General features: G+C 38.9%; 1 protein-coding gene across 10 annotated transcripts in view; it reads left to right on the forward strand.

The window, feature by feature from the left end:
• Positions 1 to 21,585, forward strand: part of Pals1 (protein associated with LIN7 1, MAGUK p55 family member) — a 105,167-nt gene that overhangs the window by 22,892 nt on the left and 60,690 nt on the right. For 5 of the 10 annotated variants that reach the window (XM_076551618.1, XM_076551617.1, XM_076551616.1 and 2 more), the window contains exons 2-3: positions 17,688 to 17,769; positions 20,214 to 20,739. In XM_076551618.1, the coding sequence (XP_076407733.1) occupies positions 20,373 to 20,739 (367 nt within the window). In that variant the 5' untranslated portion in view covers positions 17,688 to 17,769; positions 20,214 to 20,372. The remainder of the gene's footprint in view (positions 1 to 17,687; positions 17,770 to 20,213; positions 20,740 to 21,585) is intronic. The other 5 variants (XM_076551622.1, XM_076551623.1, XM_076551621.1 and 2 more) reach the window with 1 other exon arrangement.

A 21,585-nucleotide genomic window follows, 5' to 3' on the forward strand; every position in this document is an offset into this window, starting at 1 on the left:
CCTCCCTTTGATGTAATCCAGGATGGAAGCCCAGGGAATGAGGCCTCCTGCAGTGGCTGATGGCCCACTTCAGTTAACCTAATCAGATATCACCCCATGGGCAAGCCCAGAGACCAGTCTCCCAGGTGATTTTAAATCCTACCAAGTGGACAGTTGAGATCAACCATCATACCCATGTATCTAGCATTTAAATATTCATTCAAATTTAATGCAGCAAATATTGAGTTTCTAATGTGAGCATACATGGCACTGCCCAGGATCTAGAAGAGCCAGTAGATTGGAATTGCTATAGATTATTTGCATTCCAGTTGAGAAAATAAAGTACTTGCACATATAGATTGGTGAACAGGTAGGACAGATTAAATTTTTTTATATTATACTTTTATGTGTGTATTTGGCTGCACACATGCCATTGCATGCATGTGGAGGTCAGAGGACAACTTGTGGGAATTCTCTCCTTCCACCATGTGAGTTCTGGGGATGGAACTCCAGTTAGGGTCGTCAGGCTTGACAGTAAGTACTTTACCCACAAGCCATCTAGATGGCCTGCAGGTAGGACACAGTAGTGACAAGGTAAATAGTACAGAAAATGTGCTTTAAAACTTGATTATAGGAGCTGAAGAAATGGCTCAGAGGTTACGAGAACTAGCTGCTTTTCCTAGAGGACTCAGGTTCAAGCCTCAGCAACCACATAGTGGCGCATAAATGTGTAACTCCAGTTCCAGGGTATCTGATGCTGTCTTCCAGACTCCATGGGCCCTAGGCAGACACTCAATACATATCCATAATACAGGCAAAAGAGTCATAAAAGTAAATCCTTTTTTTAAAAAACTTGATTATAATGGGGGTGGTAGAAGTACATTGTATAATGTATGAAAATGTCATAATGAAACCAATATTTTATATAGTTCAGAATTATTAATATAAAAAGGAAATACTTGATCATTAAATCAACTATTAATAGGTCCTTCTGGGGTTTGAGCTATTCTAGCAGTATTGGTAATGTTTTGACTAGGATAAGTACAAGAGTAGGCATGGATGCATAAATTTGCATGGTTTCAGACAGCTGCCTTGATATTAAGTCTTTAATAACAAATAGTTCATGGCCAGGTGTGGTAGTGCACACCTTTAATCTCAGCACTCAGGAAGCAGAAGTAGGTAGATCTCTAGTCTACATAGCAAGTTTTGGTTTTTGGAGACAGGTTTTCCTGTGTAACATCCCTTGATGTCCTGGAACTCGCTTTGTAGACCAAGCTGGCCTTGAACTCATGGGGATCCACCTGCCTCTGCTGAGTGCTGGGATTTAAAGGCGTGCACCACCATGCCCGGCTTACATGGCAAGTTTTAGGACAGCCAGAGTTACAGAGAGACTATCTTGGAACAACAACAGCAACAAAGTTCAGTTATTTTGTTTTTCCCTTTATTAAAAAATTGGTTTGATTGCTTTTAACTTTTATCATTGTCATAAATGGTATCCTATTCGTGTTCTCTGTTTGTATAAAGTATATATACTCTTTGCTGGGAACTGAGACCTGTGTTTGCTAGTCATGAATGCTACTTTTGACTGTACCCATAGCCACACTTTAATTCTGTGCATAAACTGTTTCTATTTGCTGTAGTTTTTACTTTAGGCCAATGTGAATGCAAGTAAAAATAATGGACTGCCTTTTAAGATGGAGTGTGGGCAATAGAGTTACTCATGAATACTTAACAATCTCTTAGATGTTACTCTAATTCCTGCCACTTTAGAAACATCTGGATTTTGTTAATATTTTTAGACCTTAAGGCTCTTTGACCTGATATTTCTGTCTTCCTTCTACCAGAATATATAGTTCTAGTCTTGGAAACAATGTCCTCGGGAGAGATATTAAAAGTAACCATTTTTCCTTATTACTTTTACTCCTGTGGTACTGAGCATCACTCCTCATTACTTTAAAGGAAAATATATATATTCAGTGAAGAATGGTCATAACTTAACCACATAGGTATGATTTTGATAAATGGTAGTCTGTTCTTAAAATGAATTTCAGGTTTAAGGGCCATCTTAACATTTGCTGGCAGTCCATGTGGATTTACTTACATTTGTAAAATTATGAATGAGGACATTCACAGTAAGACTATCTTCTTCCCAAATAAAATTAGCTCTTTCAAGCCAAAGATACTCATTCAAAAGATTACTTATTGGTATGTAGCACAGTATATATAGTCTCCCTTATTCTTATGGAACATATATGCTAGTATCTGCAGTGATGCCTGAAGAAGTTGAGTGTAGTACCAAGCCCTGTAAATACTGAGTTTTTTTTTTCTTATATGTAAACATTCTTATAGTAAAGTTGAGTTCATAAATTAGGGACAGTAAGAAATTAACAATAATAGTAAAACAAAACAATTAGGACAACATAAAATTCTACAAGTTTTGTGAATAGTCTTTCCTTCCTCTGGTTTTTACTATGTTCTACTCTTGTTCACTGAAACTGGAAAGCAGTTTCAAAGGAGCTCCATAATGTACCTAAGGAGAACTATTATATTGCACATAGTATGAGCTCATCAGATACAAATTAGACATTAACTCCATGACAGAGCTTGAAATCTGCTTGGTTTAATGTGACAATAAATACTCTGATTTTGAAGTAGAAAATGCATGGCTCCTTACAGGCCTGGATTAAGTGCCTTAGAGGGGAAGGTTTGGACGAGAACAGGTGAGTTTAGGGAAGATTTCTCATAAGACACTAAGTGGAGAGGAAAACTTAACAGATTGAAAAATTAAGCAGCAGTTGTTTCTGTGGGTGTAAGAAACAATATGTTGGTGATGTGGAGGTGGAAAGTTATAAGGATTACATGGGAAATATTAGTTTGATCTGGGAGCTAGGGGAGGGACAAATAAAGTGGGGACAAGTCAAAAGAAGTCATCAAAGTGTCAGGCTAAGGAACTTCAAAGGTGTCCTACAGGATAATTGGTAAAGTGCCCTGGAATCACACAGACTTAAGACACAGACAAATTTTGTACCTTGATAAAGTAAGGCACACCAGTAATAAGGAGTCTGCTGTGAGGTTTAAATAGATTATGCATGCCATGGACTGAGCCCAGTGAGTGAATGTTGCATAGTTAACCCTCAGGAAACAGTAGCTTTAAAAAGGAAAGGGGCAACAAAAACTTGTAAAGGAGCACTGTCATGGTAATAGGGATTCTTTCAGGAAAGTTAATCTGGCATCACTGTGAGAAGTGATCCACAAAAAGCAAGACAGAGATGGAATTAAGGAGCTCAGAAAAACCCATGCAGGAGACAGTGGAGAGTACCATGGGAAGAGAGGAACTGGGATGTGTGTGAAATGTCATGGACTTAAAGTGATATAACTAGTTACATTTAGAAGTATTACAGGTATGATTTTCAAGCTGCTTAAATTTTACCAGAGGGAGATAGCTAGTTTGTCGAGCGGAGGCTCGTCTGTTACATCTTTAGCGTATTTCTAGAGCTGTGAGTTAATATTTTATTATTGAAAAGTTTGTCTGGTTAAGGCAAGTGGCTCTCCTTGGCAGTGCATGTTGAAATTGGAGATGATAGGATAGAGAGTAATTTTTTTTAATGTAAGATCCTTGGAAACTGGAATATTGGTAGCCTAGTTTGATTTTTTTCATGGATGGTAGGGGAGAAATCACATTTCTAACAATTCTCCGCAGGACCACCTCTGCACCTTTATTAGTGTACTTTTTAGGAACCTTGAGCAATAAATGTTACTGCAGTTGGGTAGTGAAATAAAATTGTGATCCATTAACAAATATAAAGTATGAAGCAATCAGTTAAGGTAACATGTTAATTTTCTCTGATCATATTTTAAAGGCTGCAGAGTAGTGTGATTATGTGACTTTTCACAGAAGCATGTAGTCTGTGCATGGTAGGTACCGTATTTCAGAAATAGCACTGTGAATCCACAGGAATGTTCACCTGTTTGGGTTTTAGTTTCTCTCTCTTTATTTCTAGTTATATGATTTAACTATTCAATGCCTGCATATTTGGGAAGGAGATGTGTGATTTGCCTACTTTTTAGGGAATTTGTGGAGCTAAAACTAAGAAATGCACTTGCAGTGTACTTTAGAAAACATTTTGGGCCAGCCAGGCAGCTCAGAAGTAGTCACTTACTGCACAGACCTGGCAGTCTGAATGCTTTTCTGGAGCCCATGTAAGGAGGAAGGAAAGAAGCACTCCATAGTTGTTTTCCGACCTCCACTAGATGTGGTATGTACCCCGCCCCACCCCCCAATAATAAAAATTTTAAGTAATCTAAATGTAAGATGTAAATGTTTGTTACAAGTCTATTTTAGTGCCTTATCCAACAATTAACAGTGTGCTAAAACTCTTACTTTGTTTTTTGTTTGTTTGTTTTTATTTTAATAAACACACAGAAGGTAGAGGAAGCTATCTACTCAGCCCTGGCCTTCAGTCCAAGTGGTTTGGGCAGCAATAAGAGATGTGGAGTAGGGGCTGGAGAGTTGGCTCAGCAGCTGGGAGCACTGGCTGTTCTTCCAGAGGATCCAGGTTCAATTCTCAGCATCAACATGACAGCTCACAACTGTCTGTAACTCCAGTTCCAGGCAAAACCTCACACAGATGCAGGCAAAACAACTATGCATGTAAAATAAATAAATAAATCTTGAGAGAGAGAGAGAGAGAGAGAGAGAGAGAGAGAGAGAGAGAGAGATAGATAGATAGATATATCCTCCACTTAGTTGCACTGCTTTGTATAAAATAAGGATCAGAATTCTATTTGAATTGCCGTACAAGAATTGTAAGATAACTGTACTGGCCAATTTTGTGTGTTGACTTGACACACGCTAGTCATCAGAGGAAGGAGCCTCAGCTGAGGAAATGCCTCAGTGAGATCCAGCTGGAAGACACTTTCTCATTTAGTGATCAATGAGGGAGGACCCAGTTCATGGTGAATGGTGCCATCCCTGGGCTGCTGATCCTGGGTTCTGTAAGAAGGAGGGCTGAGCAAGCCACGAGGAGCCAGCCAGGAAGCAGTACTACTCCATGGCCTCTGCATCAGCTCCTGCCTCTAGGATCCTGTCCTGTTTGAGTTCCTGTCCTGACATCCCTCAGTGATGAACAGCAGTGCTGAAGTGTGAGCCTAAAAAACCCTTCCCTCCCCAACTTGTTTTTTGATCATGGTGTTTCATCACATCATAGAAATCCTAACTAAGACAGTAATATAATGGATATGGAACTGTATACAAAGGAGGAATAGGGGCAAGGAGATCACTTGAGCCTATTAGTTCAGCTCAGCCTGGGAAACAGTGAGAAGCTACCTAAAGAAACAAGACTGATCAGTTTCATTCCTTTTTTGTTTGTTTGTTTTTCCTCTATTTTGTTTAAATAAAAGATAAAAAGAAAGCCCAGAAAAATTCAAGTTGCTAGTCAGAATTATACAAATAGTGTATTGGGGTCTAAATAAGAAACACAATTTCAGGAATAAAATATATACATTCCCCATCTTTGTGTTGGTGGCGGGGGCGGGGTGGTGTCTCTGACCACCAGGGCCAGCAGAGTGTCAGTCTGTGTGAGGCAAGAAGGAAACCTGGTTCAACATGACTCAGTAGCCAGTGTTGGTTCAACTTCTAGAGTCTGACTCCAAGCAGTTTATTTTAGGCATATTTAAGCATAACACAATTTTGAGAAAAGTTCCCTAATAATTAACTCCATCTGTGTGTACAACAAAACTTAAGATTACACTGATACTCTTCAAAGTATATATGACTTCTTCCATAAATATGGGTTCTGTTGACTAAGAAGCAATTTTTTTAAAATAAGAGTCTAGGGAGAATGACTGATAAAAACAAAAGTCTGGGGGAACCAGGTGTGGCATGACCATATAGATAGCTCAGAGGTCACCAGGCTATCAACCACTCTATCCTTTGTAAAGTACATGTGACATCTCTTGTAAGGGTAGGTCCTATTGACTGAGAAACAAGGCTCAAAATAAATGTCTAGGGAGGAAGAGTCTAGGGTAAACATAAGAGCCTTGGGGGAGTCAGATGTAGCTTAGCCCTACAGATAGCACAAGTCACCAGGCTATTAACCACATCCATTTCCAGCCTTCTGGGTGGTAAACGGGTTATATATTTCTTCCTTTGAAGAGACAACCGCGTGTTTAACATTCCTGGTTTCCCTAGTGCTTCTCTGTAAACACAAGGGCCTCATGCCCTCTATACCCATCTGTTGCTTATATTCGAGATGGAAAGACCAAACAAAAATAATAAATTAAGTGATTGGTCCAACTAGGCATGTTAGCACATGTGTGGAATTTCAACTAGGGAGACTGAGGCAGGAGTTTAGTAAGTTTGAGACTCACCTGGGCTGCATATCAAGACTGTCTTCAAAGGAAAGGAAAAGACTCAAAGAAGGAAAAAGCTAAAAACAGGCATAATTAGTGGCCATGACTAACATTTATTGACATTCTCTCTGATGACCACTGTACCATGTACTTTAAATAATTAGACCTCAAATAAAACTACAAATTCAAGTACTGTTAATGTCCCAGGTGACAAGTGAGGAACCAAGCTTCAGGAAGCAAAGTAGGATCCGTGATAGAGCAGTTGTCTATCAGTATATATGAGGCCCTGTGTTCAGTCTGCTGTGCTGAAAATAACAAATACAGAAGTCCTTTCTCAAACATTTTAGAAAACAATAGATTAAATATTCAAGGATCTTTTTTTCAGCCAGTCTCAGCATTTATAGGTATTTGAAAACCTATAGTTCTTAAAAAAACAATGCATTGAAACACCATAAGTAAAAAATACTCCATTTAGTGTTTCAATAGGAAACTTAGCTATTTTAACATACCTTTTTGGTTTTTCGAGACAGGGTTTCTCTGCAGCTTGGAGCCTGTCCTGGGACTTGCTCTGTAGACTAGGTTGGCCTCGAACTCACAGAGATCCACCTGCCTCTGCCTCCTGAGTGCTGGGTTGACATACTTTTTAATGTATGAGAAATTTACTGAATTTTATTTGATGTGTGAATACCTCGATTTTGAGTTTATATTATAGACTATTAGTTAATATTTTTCAACTTCGGCATTATTGACATTTTAAATTAGATAATTTTTTTGTTGTTGTGAGGCATTGCCCTGAGCACATTAAGCACTCTGGCCTGAGTAGAGCAGTGAAGCAGATGCCAGTAGCACTGTTGTTTGTTTGTTTTGAGACAAAATCTCACTATGTAGCCTAGGCTGGCCCGGAACTCACAGACCCATCTGCTTCTGTCTCTGAGCACTGGAAATAAAGGCATGCCCAACTGGTAGCTCGTTTACTGTCAAAATTGTGACTATGCATCTTTAAATTTCCCTACAACAGTGGGTGTTGGCAGTCAGAAAAACCACTGATTAAGAACTGGCATCCAGGGCTGAAGAGATGGTCAGCAGTTCGGAGTGCCAGCTGCTCTTTTAGAGGACCTGGGTTCAATGCCCAGCACCCACATGGCAGCTGACAATTGCCTGAACTTCAGCTCCAGGGGATCTAATGCCCTCTTCTGGCTTCCATGGACACTCTGAGTGTGATGCACAGATACACATGGAGACAAAACATATACACAAAATTTTTTTTAAATTTAAGAACTGGCATCCAATATTGCTTTGGAAGAGCTGGGGTGATATTTGGGAATAATTTTTAAACTTATTAGCATATATTATATAAAATAATTATTTTTATTCTAACATTTAAAAATACATTTTTATTTATTTATTGAGGGGGCAGGTGACCATTTAAACATTAATTCTGCCAGTCCACGAACATGGGATGTCTTCATCACTGGTGGCTTCAGTTTGTTCATTGTTTTATACATTTCATTGTATAGGTCTTTTAAGTCCTTGAGTTTATTCCAAGGTATTTTACTGCTGATACTAGTGTGAATGAGTTTCTCTTCCTGGTTTCTCTCTAGGCAAAGACCTTATATATGTGTAAGAAAACTGTTGATTTTTTTATGTTGATTTCTGTGTCCTACTTCTTGTATAGGTCTTGAAGTCTTTTGGCAGAATTTTTAGTGTTGTCTAAATGTAGAGTTGTTTTTCCAAATAGGGGTAATTTAGCGTTTCCTATCTGCAGCCCTTTTCCTCTTGCTCTCACCTTATTACTCTGGCTAAAACTTCACATAGTTTACCAGCCATCTTCTTAATACTGTGGGTTACAGCCCCATTTGAAGTTATGAATGGGAAGGTTCATGAAAAATTTGGCAACAGTAAGTCGTCTCAGAAAGTGCAGTGACCAACAGTTAATTCAAAATCAAATGATAAATTCAAGGTGTTCACAGCAGGGCTGGCCTGTATTGCATTGTGTGTCTTCACTGCAGTCTTGGATGTAAACATACGATACTGTATGCCAACATACCTCACAACATTAATGAACACCACCTAAAGCACCTTAGCTCAGACTTGAGACTGTTTTTTTGTTATATATTGTAGTGTTCTTATTGTACATACAAAAGGTTTTACCCTTGAAGGAACATAATACTTTAATTGTAGAAAACAACAAAGACCTTAATGCTTTCCTACTGCCATTCAACATGTAAGTATGTAAGATAGGTATACAAATTAAACATTTACTGATAATAAATCATAAACTTTTATTTAGAAAAGTTTATTTAGAAAATAATTCTTGAATATACATATAATTTTACCATTTATTAAAGACAAAAGAGATGAATTACTTATTTTTTTTCTTTTTAAAAGATTTTTTTATTATGTGTTCATTGTTCTGCCTGCACGTATCCCTGCAGGCCAGAAGAGGGCGCCAGATCTCACCACAGATGGTTGTGAGCCACCATGTTGGTACTGGGAATTGAACTCAGAACCTCTAGAAGAGCAGCCAGTGCTCTTAACTGCTGGGCCATCTCTCCAGCCCTGAATTACTTATTTTAAATGTAAGGAATTAAATCTTTTTTAAAAGAGTTCCTTTTTGTGTATATGTATGTGTATGTATCAGTGTCTTGGTATGCACCTGTGAGTGCATGTTCCTGTGGAGGCCAGAGGTATCAGATCCCCTGGAGTTTAAGTTACAGGCAGTTGTGAGCCACCAAACTTGGGTGCTGGGCATCCAACTCCTGTCCCCAGCAGAAACAGTAAGCATTCCTAACCAGGCTGGTCTGAAACTTGCCGACTCACAAGCCCCAAGAATGAAATCTTGGCCGAATATTTATACTGTAGGATGTAGGACATGTTTAGCAATTTTCAGAACTGACCAATATTTTGGCTTTATATTTCTAATTCTAATTCTTTTTAGATTTAAAAATGTTGTGTGTGAGAATGTTTTACCAGCATGTATGTGATGTGCACCATGTGCATGCAATATTTTGACTTTATAATCATTAATTCTGAAAATGCCACTTTTACATAAAAGTATAAAGTGGAGTACAAAGTGGTAGAAGTATATTTATAGCCTTTTTACAAATGGAAATTATATCCTATTCTCAAACCAAAATTAAATAGGTGATTTCTTGTATTATTTTATTTGTATATGATGTGTGCTGGTGCCTGTGAATGCCAGAGAGCGCATCAGATCAGAGAGCACATTGGATCTGGAGTTAGAGGGGGTTGTGAGCTGCCTGATGTGGGTGCTGGGAACTGAGCTTAGTCCTCTGTATGTGCTCTTAACAACTGAGCTACCACTCCATTTCTTTTGACGCTGTTAGCAATTCAAACAGCAAATTGTATTTTGTTTGTATTTTAACCTTTATTTTATTTGTGTGGGTGTTTCACCTGCATGTGTTTCTGGACACTCCTTGCATGCAGTGCCTGTGGAAGTCAGAAGAGGACATCTGTTCCCAGTGGCTAGAGTTGAACTGGGTGTGGGCGCTGGAAATAAAACCTGGATCCTCTGCAAGAGCCGCCAGTACTTGTAACCACACAGCCATCTATCTTTTCAGATCCCAAACAGCAGGGTTTTTATTTTCATATTTATCTACCTGTCTATTCATTCATTCATTCATTCATTCATTTATTTATTTATTTATTTATTGTTCTTCAAGACAGGGTTTCTCTGTGTAGCTTTGGGAGCCTATCCTGGAACTCGCTCTGTAGACCAGGCTGGCCTCAAACTTACAGAGATCCAACTGCCTCCTCCTGAGTGATGGGATTAAAGGCATGTGCCACTACCACCCGGCTCCAAACAGCAGTTTTTAAAATCAGATACACTAACACAATACAATCCAGGGATATTCTAATTTGATACTTACACTGAGGAATGATGGCAGGAAAATATTACAAGTTTTTGTTTTCCACATTTAATCATCATGTTTGTATAAACAAAGTAGAAAACTGTGTGTACAATAAAACTGTGGTGAAAAACACCATCTCCAGCCACTCCTCGCTATGCCTGCTTTGAGCCTAGTCACTACCATGCGTTTGTTTGGTTTGCGGTGTGCAGTGCACATGTGTGTGGAGGCTGGAGGAGAACATCACATGTCCTGCTCACTGTCACTCTGCCTTCATTCCTTTTTCACTGCACCTGGAGCTTGGTTGGTTGTCTGTCCCAGGGAACCCAGTGACCCTCTCCATGCTTCCCGTCACTGGGGTTGCAGCACACGCAGCCATACCTAGCTTTTATGTAGGTGCCTGAGATCTGAAGTCAGGTCCTTGTGCTGTGCGGCAAGTACTCTTTCTTACCCACTAAGCCATCTCCCCAGCCCTAAATGGAGGTTTGATCTCCACTATTCTTTTGAGTTAAAGTATTCTCTGACTTTTGAGCAAGCATAAGTTGTGTACAGAACAACTTGTTGCTATTTCTTAGCCGAGTTATGGGTATAGTTCAGCAACAGTGTTTCTATAGTGCACACAAATGTTGTGCTTGAACTCCTCTCCAGGAAACAAGTAGTAGGACTAGTAACGAATAACAGTGAACACAGAAATAAAGTAAAAACCAAGAACCAACTGTAGCATCTACAGCTCGAACAACAGCAGGAATTGTGTGGTCATAATAAACTGAAAACTTTAAGGATGTAAAGGAAAGCAACAGTTAGCAGAAGAAAATGGAAAGTGAAAAGCAAGAGAAAGTTTAGTATTCAAAAATGTGAAAAAGGGAGAAGGCAGGAGAAACAAGGTTGTAATTTTAGAAAGTAGGGGGAGAATGAAAGATGGAATGGATAAAAGAACTAAGAAGAGAAAAAGTAACAACAAAACCCTGAAAAATAAATATGCATATATAATAAATGTGTGGAGGAAGAAGGAGCGGATAAAAGAACTTTACTATTAGAAAAAGTGACAGCAAAATCCAGGCTAGTGTGCATGTATATATAACAGTGTGTATATGTACATACACATGTAGTGAAATTATGAACTTATGTACCTACCAGCAAATTCTAAAAGGGAAGGAGAGGCAGGTTTTAACAAAAGTGTATTGTCTCTGCTTAAATGATTTTGCAGGCAGGAGTGCCTGTTCTCTGCCTCGGTCAGTCTACACTTTTTTCTGTGTTTTCTTTGACTGTGAGCTCCCTGGAAAAGGCAAACGCTGGGACATACTCCCTTTTTCTCTGTGTGTGGCCCACCGTTGGGTCCGTAGGAGTGGTCAGCATCAGAGTGGGTTGGAATGACTTGGTTTTCCTTGTGGCTGACACCAAGTAGCACCGCACTGAAGTTGCCTTGGCTTTAAGTTTACCCTGAACAGATTAACTTGATTTATTTCCAGACTCTGCTGAACTCCTGGACCTCAGGCGCCCCTTTGAAGTCCATACAGAGATTCCTTCTGTCGCCCACCCCACTGCATAGCAGTTCTCTGGCTGTGTACATCCTAAGTCACTGAGAAGCTGGACTCTGCTGTTTGCTGCTTATCTGCCATATGTTCTTTCAGTTCTCTGATAACACAGTTCCCTGAGAATGAATTTTTTAAACACTACTGTTTGCTTTAAATTATTAAATTTATAGTTTATAATGGCACGTGCTTTGGGGGCACAAAGTAGCCATTATGATTATTGAATACAGAATGGAATGATCAAGCTAAATAATATGCACATCACCTCAAATACTTAAAAGTTCCCTCTCCTCCTCTTGTTTGAATGGTCCTGGGATCATCCACTATCACAAAGTTAAAGGATCTGTTGTAAAACATTTGAAATGTATTATCTGAGCAATTTTGAATGTATAATCCTGCTTTGTTGACTGCATTCACTGTGCTATTTAGTGTATCTCAGGTATTGCTCTCCTGCTCTCCTGTCTGAGATTTTGTGTCTTTAAACGTTGTCATCCCCTCTCCCTGTCCCCCTCTAACTGCCATCTATTCTTTGCTTCTTCCTAAATGTCTGTCTTATTCCTTTACATCTAGGTGAGGGCATGCAGTGTTTGTCTTTGTGCACAGCTTATGTCACTTGGCATAATATTCTTTGATACCATATTTATAAAAATGGCTAGTTTCTTTTTCAAAGCTGAATGGTATTGTATATGTGTTCCATTTTCTCCTTTCTGTTTCTCTTTTTAATTAAAAACATTTGTGTATAATGCATGTGTATGTGCATGTTTGCATGTGTGGGAGCTGATGTGAGGTGTCTTTGTTATCCCTCTCCCACTTTGTTTGAAGTAGGGTCTCTCACTGAACCTGGAGCTCATCTTTACAGGTAGGCTGGAATACAGATGTGCAAAGCAGTGCTTGGCCTTGATGTGGGTGCTGAGGATTGCATCAGTCCCTCATGCTTGCATATTTACCCATTACCAGCTCTCTAGCCCCTTAATTGTGTTTTTTTTTTTTTTTTTTGCATTTTTCTTAGTGTAGATTAGTTAAGCTCCTTACACATTTTGGATACTCACTTTTCTTGATTCGTGGTGTGCAGATGTTGTCTCTCCATCGGAAGGGGCCTTCTGTCATTTGTCCCCTTTGCTGTACCAACCTTTTTAGTTGGATAGTGTTTGTTTCTTTTTTTGTTGAGTCATTTGGATCTGCCTTTGGATGAGTCCCTCAAAAAAAAAAAATCACCGTCACTAAGTGTATGATCTCCCATCCCCCAACCCATGTTTAACACTAGTAACTTTGAGTTTCTGGTCCTAATGTTTAAGTCTTTAACCAATTTTGGGTTGAGTTTTGTAAATTATAAATGTAGCAGTATTTGTCCTATCTACTTGGTCTGTATTATTTTATTTTTATGTCAAGGCAGTGTATGACCCACAATCATAGGAGGAGTGAAGGAACTTGTAAACTTAAGTCTGAGTTCAGATGTGTTTGATATATAATTTTGTTCAGGAATGAAAAAACTGCTAAATCCTTGAAAGTTTATATCAGAAGAAGATAAATAGATCTTCTAAATAGATGACATCATCTTACTGATACCCAGCTGAGTGTCAAGAATCTTATTATTTTCTATCCTCAAAGGCTGAAGATTTTTATGGCTTTAAGATATATGTTACCCTTAGTCCTCTTTGAGATGTTTTTATGTCAGTTTTTATTTATTTATAAGATTTATTTATTTATTTTGAATAGTGTTCTGCCAGAATGTATGTCTGCACACCAGAAGAGGGCCCCAGATATCATCATAGATGGTTGTAAGCCATCATGTGGTTCCTGAGAGTTGAACTCAAGACCTCTGGAAGAGCAGCCAGTGCTCTTAACCCCCGAGCCATCTCTCCAGCCCCTCTTTGAGATAATTTTTTAAAAATATTTTGTGCTGTCTTAAATTTAATATATATATATATATATATATTTAACTTAATTTCACATATCAGCCACGGATTCCCCTGTCCTCCCTCCTCCCATCCCCCAGCCCTCCCCCCCAGCCAGTCCACCCCCAATTCCCACCTCCTCCAAGGCAAGGTCTCCCCTGAGGAGTCAGCCCAGCCTGGTAGACTCAGCCAAGGCAGGTCCAGTTCTCTCCTCCCTTCACCCAGGCTGAGCAAAGTGTCCCAGCATAGGCCCTAGGCTCCAAAGGCCAGTCCATGCACCAAGGACAGGTCCCGGCTCCACTGCCTGGGGGCCTCCCAAACAGTTCAAGCTAATCAACTGTCCCACTTATCTAGAGGGCCCAGTCCAGTTCCATGAGGGCTTTTTAGCCATTGGTTCACAGTTCATGTGTTTCCACTAGTTTGGCTATTTGTCCCTGTACTTTTTCCAATCATGGTTTCAATATCTCTCGCTCATACAATCCCTCCTCTTTCTCGCCAATTGGGCTCCCGGTGGGGCTCGGCCATGGATCTCTGCATCCACTTCCATCAGACACTGGATGAGAGTTCTATCATGACAGCCAGGGTGTTCGGCCATCCGATCACCAGAGCAGGTCAGCTCAGGCACTCTCTCGACCATTGGCAGTAGTCTACAGTGGAGGTATCTTTGTGGATTTCTGGGGACCTCTCTATCACTCTGCTTCTTCCTATTTATTCCCCTGGGGTCTTCATCATGGTATCTCCCTCCTTGTTCTAATTGGGTTTTTACTCTATAAGCTTTGTTGTTGTTGTTGTTTGTTTGTTTTGTTTTTTGAGACAGGGTTTTTTTGTGTAGCCTTCCTTAGCTTTCCTGAAACTCACTTTGTAGACCAGGCTGGCCTTGAACTCACAGAGATCCGCCTGCCTCTGCCTCCTAAGTGCTGGAATTAAAGGTGTGAGCCACCACCACCCAGCAGCTTTTTTGTTTTTGGAGGCTGAGTCTTAATTTGTCGCTGAGGCTCATTGGGAACTTTTGTATAGTACAGGCTAGTCTGACTCAGGGATCCTCGAGTTTACAGGCATGAGCCGCCCTGCCCAGCTTTGTTATGTTTTGAACTCTTGATCCTCCTACATCGTATTCCAAGGTCCAGAGTTACAGATGTGCACCATGGTGCCCAGCTAAATATTTTTTTAATGGAATTTTGCTTCCACTCCCTATAAACTTACTTGGCATTTTGTGTTTTAATATAGTTAGTTTTAATGATGTGCAAGTAGCAATAACTCCTTTGGAATGCAATTATGTGAATGACAAGTAAATGCAGTCTTATCTGAAACCTAAACTATGTAAGATTTTAAAATGACCTTACAAGACTTGCCAGTGTGTTCTACTAAAAAGTAAACCCAGGTTATTTGTACTTGGTCTTTTAATTTAATAGTGTGCTATTGAGCTAACTGAGTTCAGTTTACTTCAGATGTTTAAAAGTATTTCTTTACAAAGGCTCCTGTGTTGGAGAGGTGGTCCAGTGGTTAAGAGCAGGTACTCCTCTTCCCAGTACCCATATCAGGTGGCTCACTATCTGTAACTCCAGCTCCAGGGATCTATGCCTCTGGCCTCCACAGGAACTAGCACATGTGTGCACATATCCCAAAAAGATACAAATGCATGTAGTTAAAAATAATAAAAGTATAGTGCTGTGGGATGTTCTGTATGTCCTGTGAGAGCTCTTCTTGGGTTCTTTGTGGCGTTACCCAGCAGGTCCGCATAGAGGATGATTAGGACCATGGGCCTGAGTGCAGGTGTCTGAGATGGTCTGCACTTGGCTGTGCTGGGGGATGGTCTGTATGTCAAGTTGTTCTGATTGATCAATAAATAAAACCTGATCGGCTGTGCCTAGGCAGGAAGGATAGGCGGGACTAACAGAGAGGAGAAATAAAAGGACAGGAAGGCAGAAGGACTGGCTGCAGATGCCGCCATGACCAGCAGCATGTGAAGATGCCGGTAAGCCACCAGCCACGTGGCAAGGTATAGATTTATGGAAATGGTTAATTTAAGATAAAAGAACAGTTAGCAAGAAGCCTGCCACGGCCGTACAGTTTGTAAGCAATATAAGTCTCTGTGTTTACTTGGTTGGGTCTGAGCGGCTGTGGGACTGGCGGGTGACAAAGATTTGTCCTGACTGTGGGCAAGGCGGAAAACTCTAGCTACAGTATAGATCTCCAAGACAAGAACAGCAATTCTTTCCTTCTGAAATTTATGAACTAGTTCTCCAGCCAGGAATAGTAATGCATGCCTGTAGTCCCCGCACTGAGGGTAAGGTAAGGAGGCAGGAGGGTCAGGAGCTGCGAGTCTGCCTCAGTGCCTCAGTCACATGTCGGATTCTAGGCCAGCCTACGCTATGTGTAACCTGGTCTCAAAGCAGACAAACAAAAAAACAAAATTTTTTTTTCAGCTGGATTGATTTTTGTTAAAGTTGTACCCTTTTTACTGAGTAATAATTTCCGAGTTAATACCTTGTATGATTAACCCAAATGTATTTCAGTTTTGATTTGTATTTACTTTGTTTTGGATAAAGCTAGTTCCTTCTGTGATTATTTCCCCCCTGGGGGGTGCAGTGGAGTTCCAAGGTCATCATCAGCTACATAGTGAGTTGGGCCAGCCTGAGCTATATGAGTCTGTCTGTGTCACACCCCCAACCTCACTCCTAGTAACACACATACAGCTGTTCCTTTGAGGTATAATTCACACATAACAATGATATCTCCTTTTTTTTTTTTTTTTTTTTTTTTTTTTTGTGTGTGTGTGTGTGTGTGTGTGTGTGTGTGTGTGTGTAGGCTGGCATTTGAACACAGGGTCTCATGCATACTAAGTAATAATTGTAGACTAGGCTTTATCCCCAGCTCTAGAAGATGTCATTTTAAGTGTACACTCAGGTTTTGTTTTCCTTTAAAATTGATGAATTGGCAAAACTTACATTAAAATCTGATTTTAAGTGTTTAGTGAATTTTAAAAATAGTTTATGTAGGGCTGGAGAGAGCTGCAGGTAAAAGTGCTTGCTGCCAAGTCTTACAAATCTGAGTCCATCCTTGGGCCCACATGGCAGAAGGAGAGAACAGAGTCCTTGAATTTTCAAAGAGTTTGGGTTTCTCCACACCTTCCTTCAATGCATAGTAAAGCTAGTCTTTTTTTTTTTTTTTTTTTTTTTTCCAGAGCTGAGGACTGAACCCAGGGCCTTGCGCTTGCTAGGCAAGCGCTCTACCACTGAGCTAAATCCCCAACCCAAAGCTAGTCTTTTTAATCTTAATGATTTTATTGTTTTAGTTTGGTTTCTGTTGCTGTGATAAACACAGTGACCAAAAACTGAAAACAGCTTAGGGGAAGCAAAGATTTATTTCATCTTACTTTTTACAGTCCATTAATGAGGCAAGAACCCAGAGGCAGGAACTACACACCTCAGTTACAATTCTCTTGCCCACCTTCCCACCTAAATCCTAAGCAACCTATTTACTTTCTGTCTTTATAGTCTTACCAGTTCTAGACAATAAATAGAATTGTACAGTATGTGGGCTTTTATAACTAGCTTTTTCTTTCTGGTGTATGTGTGTATGTGTGGTGTATATATGTGTTTGTGTGGGTATACACATATACATGTGCATGTGTAAGCTCCTCAGCCCCCCTTTACCCTATTTTTTTGAAACAGTATCTATCACTGAACCTGGAGCTCATTATTTTGGCTAGGTTGGCTGGACAATGAGTTCCAAGAATCCACTTGTCTTAGTACTCCCCATGCACTGGCCTTACAGACATTTACCACCATGATTAGCAGTTTGTGTTTACACTAATATATAACAACATTGATTTTAATTGATGTCTCTTAGTGACTGGGATGATAGTGGTGTGCAAAAAAATTATATAATTTATATATATATGTATATGTAACTTTACAAAAAAAAAACCTAACTATCTGCAAAAAGACTATCATGCTGAATTACCCTTTCCTTTTCATTTGCCCACAAAACATTATATAACACTTGGTTAGTTGCATACTTTTATGCTTAGTTAATTATCTCCTTTTTCTGTTTTGCAGAATAAAAAAGCTAACCTGAATTTTGGAGAAAAAACAAGAGTAGAGAAACAGATAGAAGACAAGGTTTTTCAGTTTGCATAATGTAAGTTCTTTTCACTATTTTTGGCCTAAGTCCTGTATTAGCTGACAAAGCTGTTTCTATGGAAACATAGTCCAGCCTCTTAAAATGTCAGAGGAATGCTGATCACTTAAAATGAGACTTTCCAGCTGCTGGTCAAAGGGTGTTACATGCTAGAAAAGAGAAGGAAAGATGAACTGGAGGGGGAGTGGTTAGACTCTAGGTAGGCAGTGAACATAATCATGCATGTGAAGTCTCTTTCCTGTCTCTCTACCAAAAGCTTAAGATTAAATAAGAAACTATTTTCCCAATAACCTGCTTTGTTCCCCAGCTTTGGTACAAATGGTTGTTTCTTGGTATTGAGTTTTAGTTTCCTCCATCTCTATCATTTGGTCATGTGATTTCCATTTATCTACAACAGACCTACATGTGTATGGTTAGTTGTACTTCAGAGTGCAGCACAAAGAACTGAATCGTTAGATTTTCCTTGTTTCTTATTACTCTGTTTTAGATGTCTGCACCCTCCTCAAACTTCTGATACTCTGAGTTTAGTTGTACAAATATTTCTTGGACATTTCCTCTATCACATGTATTATGTTAAGTACTGGAGATGTAAAAATAAGACATAACCTGTTCTCTAATACATTTGAAATCTGATGAGGAGAACCAGAGGAAAATAAGCATTTAATTTTTCTCTCTCTCACTAAACTGGACACTTAGGAGAAATAGCTAAAATAGAGTGTTAAGTGGATTAATAATAGTCTAACGATGAGAATTCTGATCCAGATGTGTGATTTATAATTCTTTTTCATGATTCAGTGTAGTGAATATACATACATTTTAAAATAGCCAATAATTACAAATTAAAAAACTAAGAGTTCATTTTTGGAAATATGTAACTTTCTAGGTTTTTAAAATTAAAATTAACCATAGCACTATAGTAATTCCTACACAAAGTTTCTGCTTATTTATAATGAAAACATTAAGTAAGCTGTCTCTAATTTATTCCTTTTTATAATTAACACAAAGTTTAAAGATCACCTAATATAAATTAAATAGCTCTAATTTTCATGGAACAGAAGTCAACATAATGGTAAATATGGTGCTTCTGTATAGGTCACATGCTTATAAATAACGAGACTTAAAGTTTGATGGAGGATAATCTGTCATTCTTACAAAAATACAATTTTAGTAGTTCCTGTCATTTGTATCTATTCTCTTGATTGTTGATCTTAGTAGTTCTCCTAGAGCCTGTATAGGTGTTTATTTGTATTAAGTAGTTTGCCTTTTTTCCCTGTTTCACTGTAATGACATTTGAAAGATTGATTGGAATTAGGAACACTGTCTAAAAACCTGGATTTTACTCAGTCAGCATTGTGCTCTCTACATATTTACTGAGATGATGCTCAACTCAAGGAGGTAGAAGGCTCATTATTGTCAATATTTTTAAAGCCTGGGCAGAAGAAGCTAATTAAATTTAATGTGTGGGTCTGCACACATAAACATCCTGTGTATTTATGCCTAAGTGGCTTGATTAAAACTTAGTGCCATTGAATAAACTGTTTTTCTAGTTTAATTTATGTTGGAGGACTCTTAAGATAGAATCAAGTTAATACTAGTAGCACATATTTATATTGTAACTTGTATACATTATCTTTTTTAAAACTAAAAAAAAAAGTTCTGTGAGTAAATTTTCTAAGTGCCTCTGAGGTTCAGAGGGAAACTCTAAACAACAAGCTGGGAAATATAATAGAGCCAAAATGAAAATTCATTTTTCTGGTCTGTGTGCTCCTTTTGCTGGGTGTCTTTGGTTTAATGGTACAGAAACTACCATTTTCTCAAATGAGTCCTTACAAAGTTAATTTTAATTTTCTTTATAAAATATCACCAGTTATAAAAACTGATGTTCTACATAGTCCTTTTCTAACCTATGTAGTTTTGTCCTTAGATAGTTTCACTGATAAGCCTTATTGTTGTGGGGCATCATCTTCATTACAAAACCCACTTACAAATGAATTTTACCTAAAAACACTTTCTGTATTTCAAGTAATCCATTTACATGGCTGTTGTTCACACAGTTAACTAATCCTGTGTGTGGTAATTAAGCATAAGATGTTTAAAGTGACTGTTGAAGTATCTCCTTATATCCCAAGCACCTATTCTCTACAGAATTAATAGCCAAACCGTTTTACTTTCTCACTCTGCTAAACTTTACAGTAAACTGGTTTTCTTAACCTGTAAATTGAATAGTATGCTTCATATTCTGGAGGGGCAACTTTTTAAAAAATATCTTGATGTCCTCAACATTATCTGTAAAATGAAGGGAATGCATGGCCTTAATTTGCATTGTAAACTACATTAAGAACTTAGTTGATATTTTCTATATTGTATAGAAATGGGAAGTGGGCTATGTAAAGTTTGTTTTTATATTGTAATTCTTACACTTTTCCCTTCATCTTTCCTCTTAGATTTCCCTCATGGATACATTTTCATAGCGTTATTATGTGATATGAGAAGTTATTTTTTTTTCTTTGAAGTAACATGGATTTTATACTACAGAATTAAAAGAATTGGCTTTATAGGAAAAATTGATATCTAAAAAGTGGTACAGGTGTTTATAGATAACCATGACAACATCGTATATGAATGGGCATGTAACAGAGGAATCAGCCATCGGAATAAAAAATCTTGATCTTGCATCACCAGAGGAACATCAGAAGCACCGAGAGATGGCTGTTGACTGCCCTGGAGATTTGGGCACCAGGATGATGCCCGTGCGAAGAAGTGCACAGCTGGAGAGGATTCGGCAGCAGCAGGAGGATATGAGACGCAGGCGTGAGGAAGAAGGGAAAAAGCAAGAACTTGACCTAAACTCTTCCATGAGACTGAAGAAACTAGCTCAAATTCCTCCAAAGACTGGAATAGATAACCCTATATTTGACACAGAAGAAGGAATTGTTTTAGAAAGTCCTCACTATGCTGTGAAAATATTAGGTGAGTAAAGATAGCTCAGCATGTTTTGCTTTGGCTTACTTACACTATCACAAAATGTCTATGAGAAGGGGCCAGCTTTAAGAGGATGTAAGTAATGGCAAGTTGAATTAAAGACTAGGATTAGGTCTTTGTACTTAGAGCAAAAGCATTGCTTTGAATATTGTCCTAGTTTGCTTTCTGTTGCTGGGATAACATCACAACCGAAAGCAATTTGGGGAAGAACGATTTATTTGGCTTGCATGTCCCAGTTTACAGTCGGTTACTGAGGGAAGTCAGGGCAGGAACCTTAGAGGAAAGCTACTTCCTGGCTTACCCGTGACTTGCTTCCTCAAATTGCTTGTTTTAACTGCCCAGGGGTGGCTGTTGTTTCACAGACTTTTCCTGGGGAGATGTAATACATGTCTATTCATCCCAGAAAAGGAGCCAGGACAGACCAAAGTAACGGTTGCACCAATGTCCAATTTGGTGAGCCAATGCATTTTTTATTGGGGTTACTAACTGGACTATGGGTAAAGGGTTACTTACAAGGAGCAAGGATAATGTAAAAGCAGCTCAGCACCAGAAATACCAATGTGGGTAGCAGCTCCCCAAAACTGCAAACTTCACTGTCTCTATGCAGCTGACAGACAGCTTGACAGTCTGAATTTCTTTTTCAGCCAGTTTAGTTGGCCAGAGTCTCCCCTCTGCCCCTAATAATTTTTTTTTTTGGTTTGTTTGTTTGTTTTTGTTTTGTTTTGTTTTTTGTTTTTTTTTTAAACTGCTGGGAAGGGGCCCTGAAGAATGAGATTGTAAGTTCCTGTTCTCCCTGACATGTGCCTTTTTGTTTATTTCATGAGGCTCACGATC

This window comes from Peromyscus maniculatus, chromosome 14 (assembly GCF_049852395.1).
Source record: "Peromyscus maniculatus bairdii isolate BWxNUB_F1_BW_parent chromosome 14, HU_Pman_BW_mat_3.1, whole genome shotgun sequence".
NCBI lineage: Eukaryota > Metazoa > Chordata > Mammalia > Rodentia > Cricetidae > Peromyscus > Peromyscus maniculatus.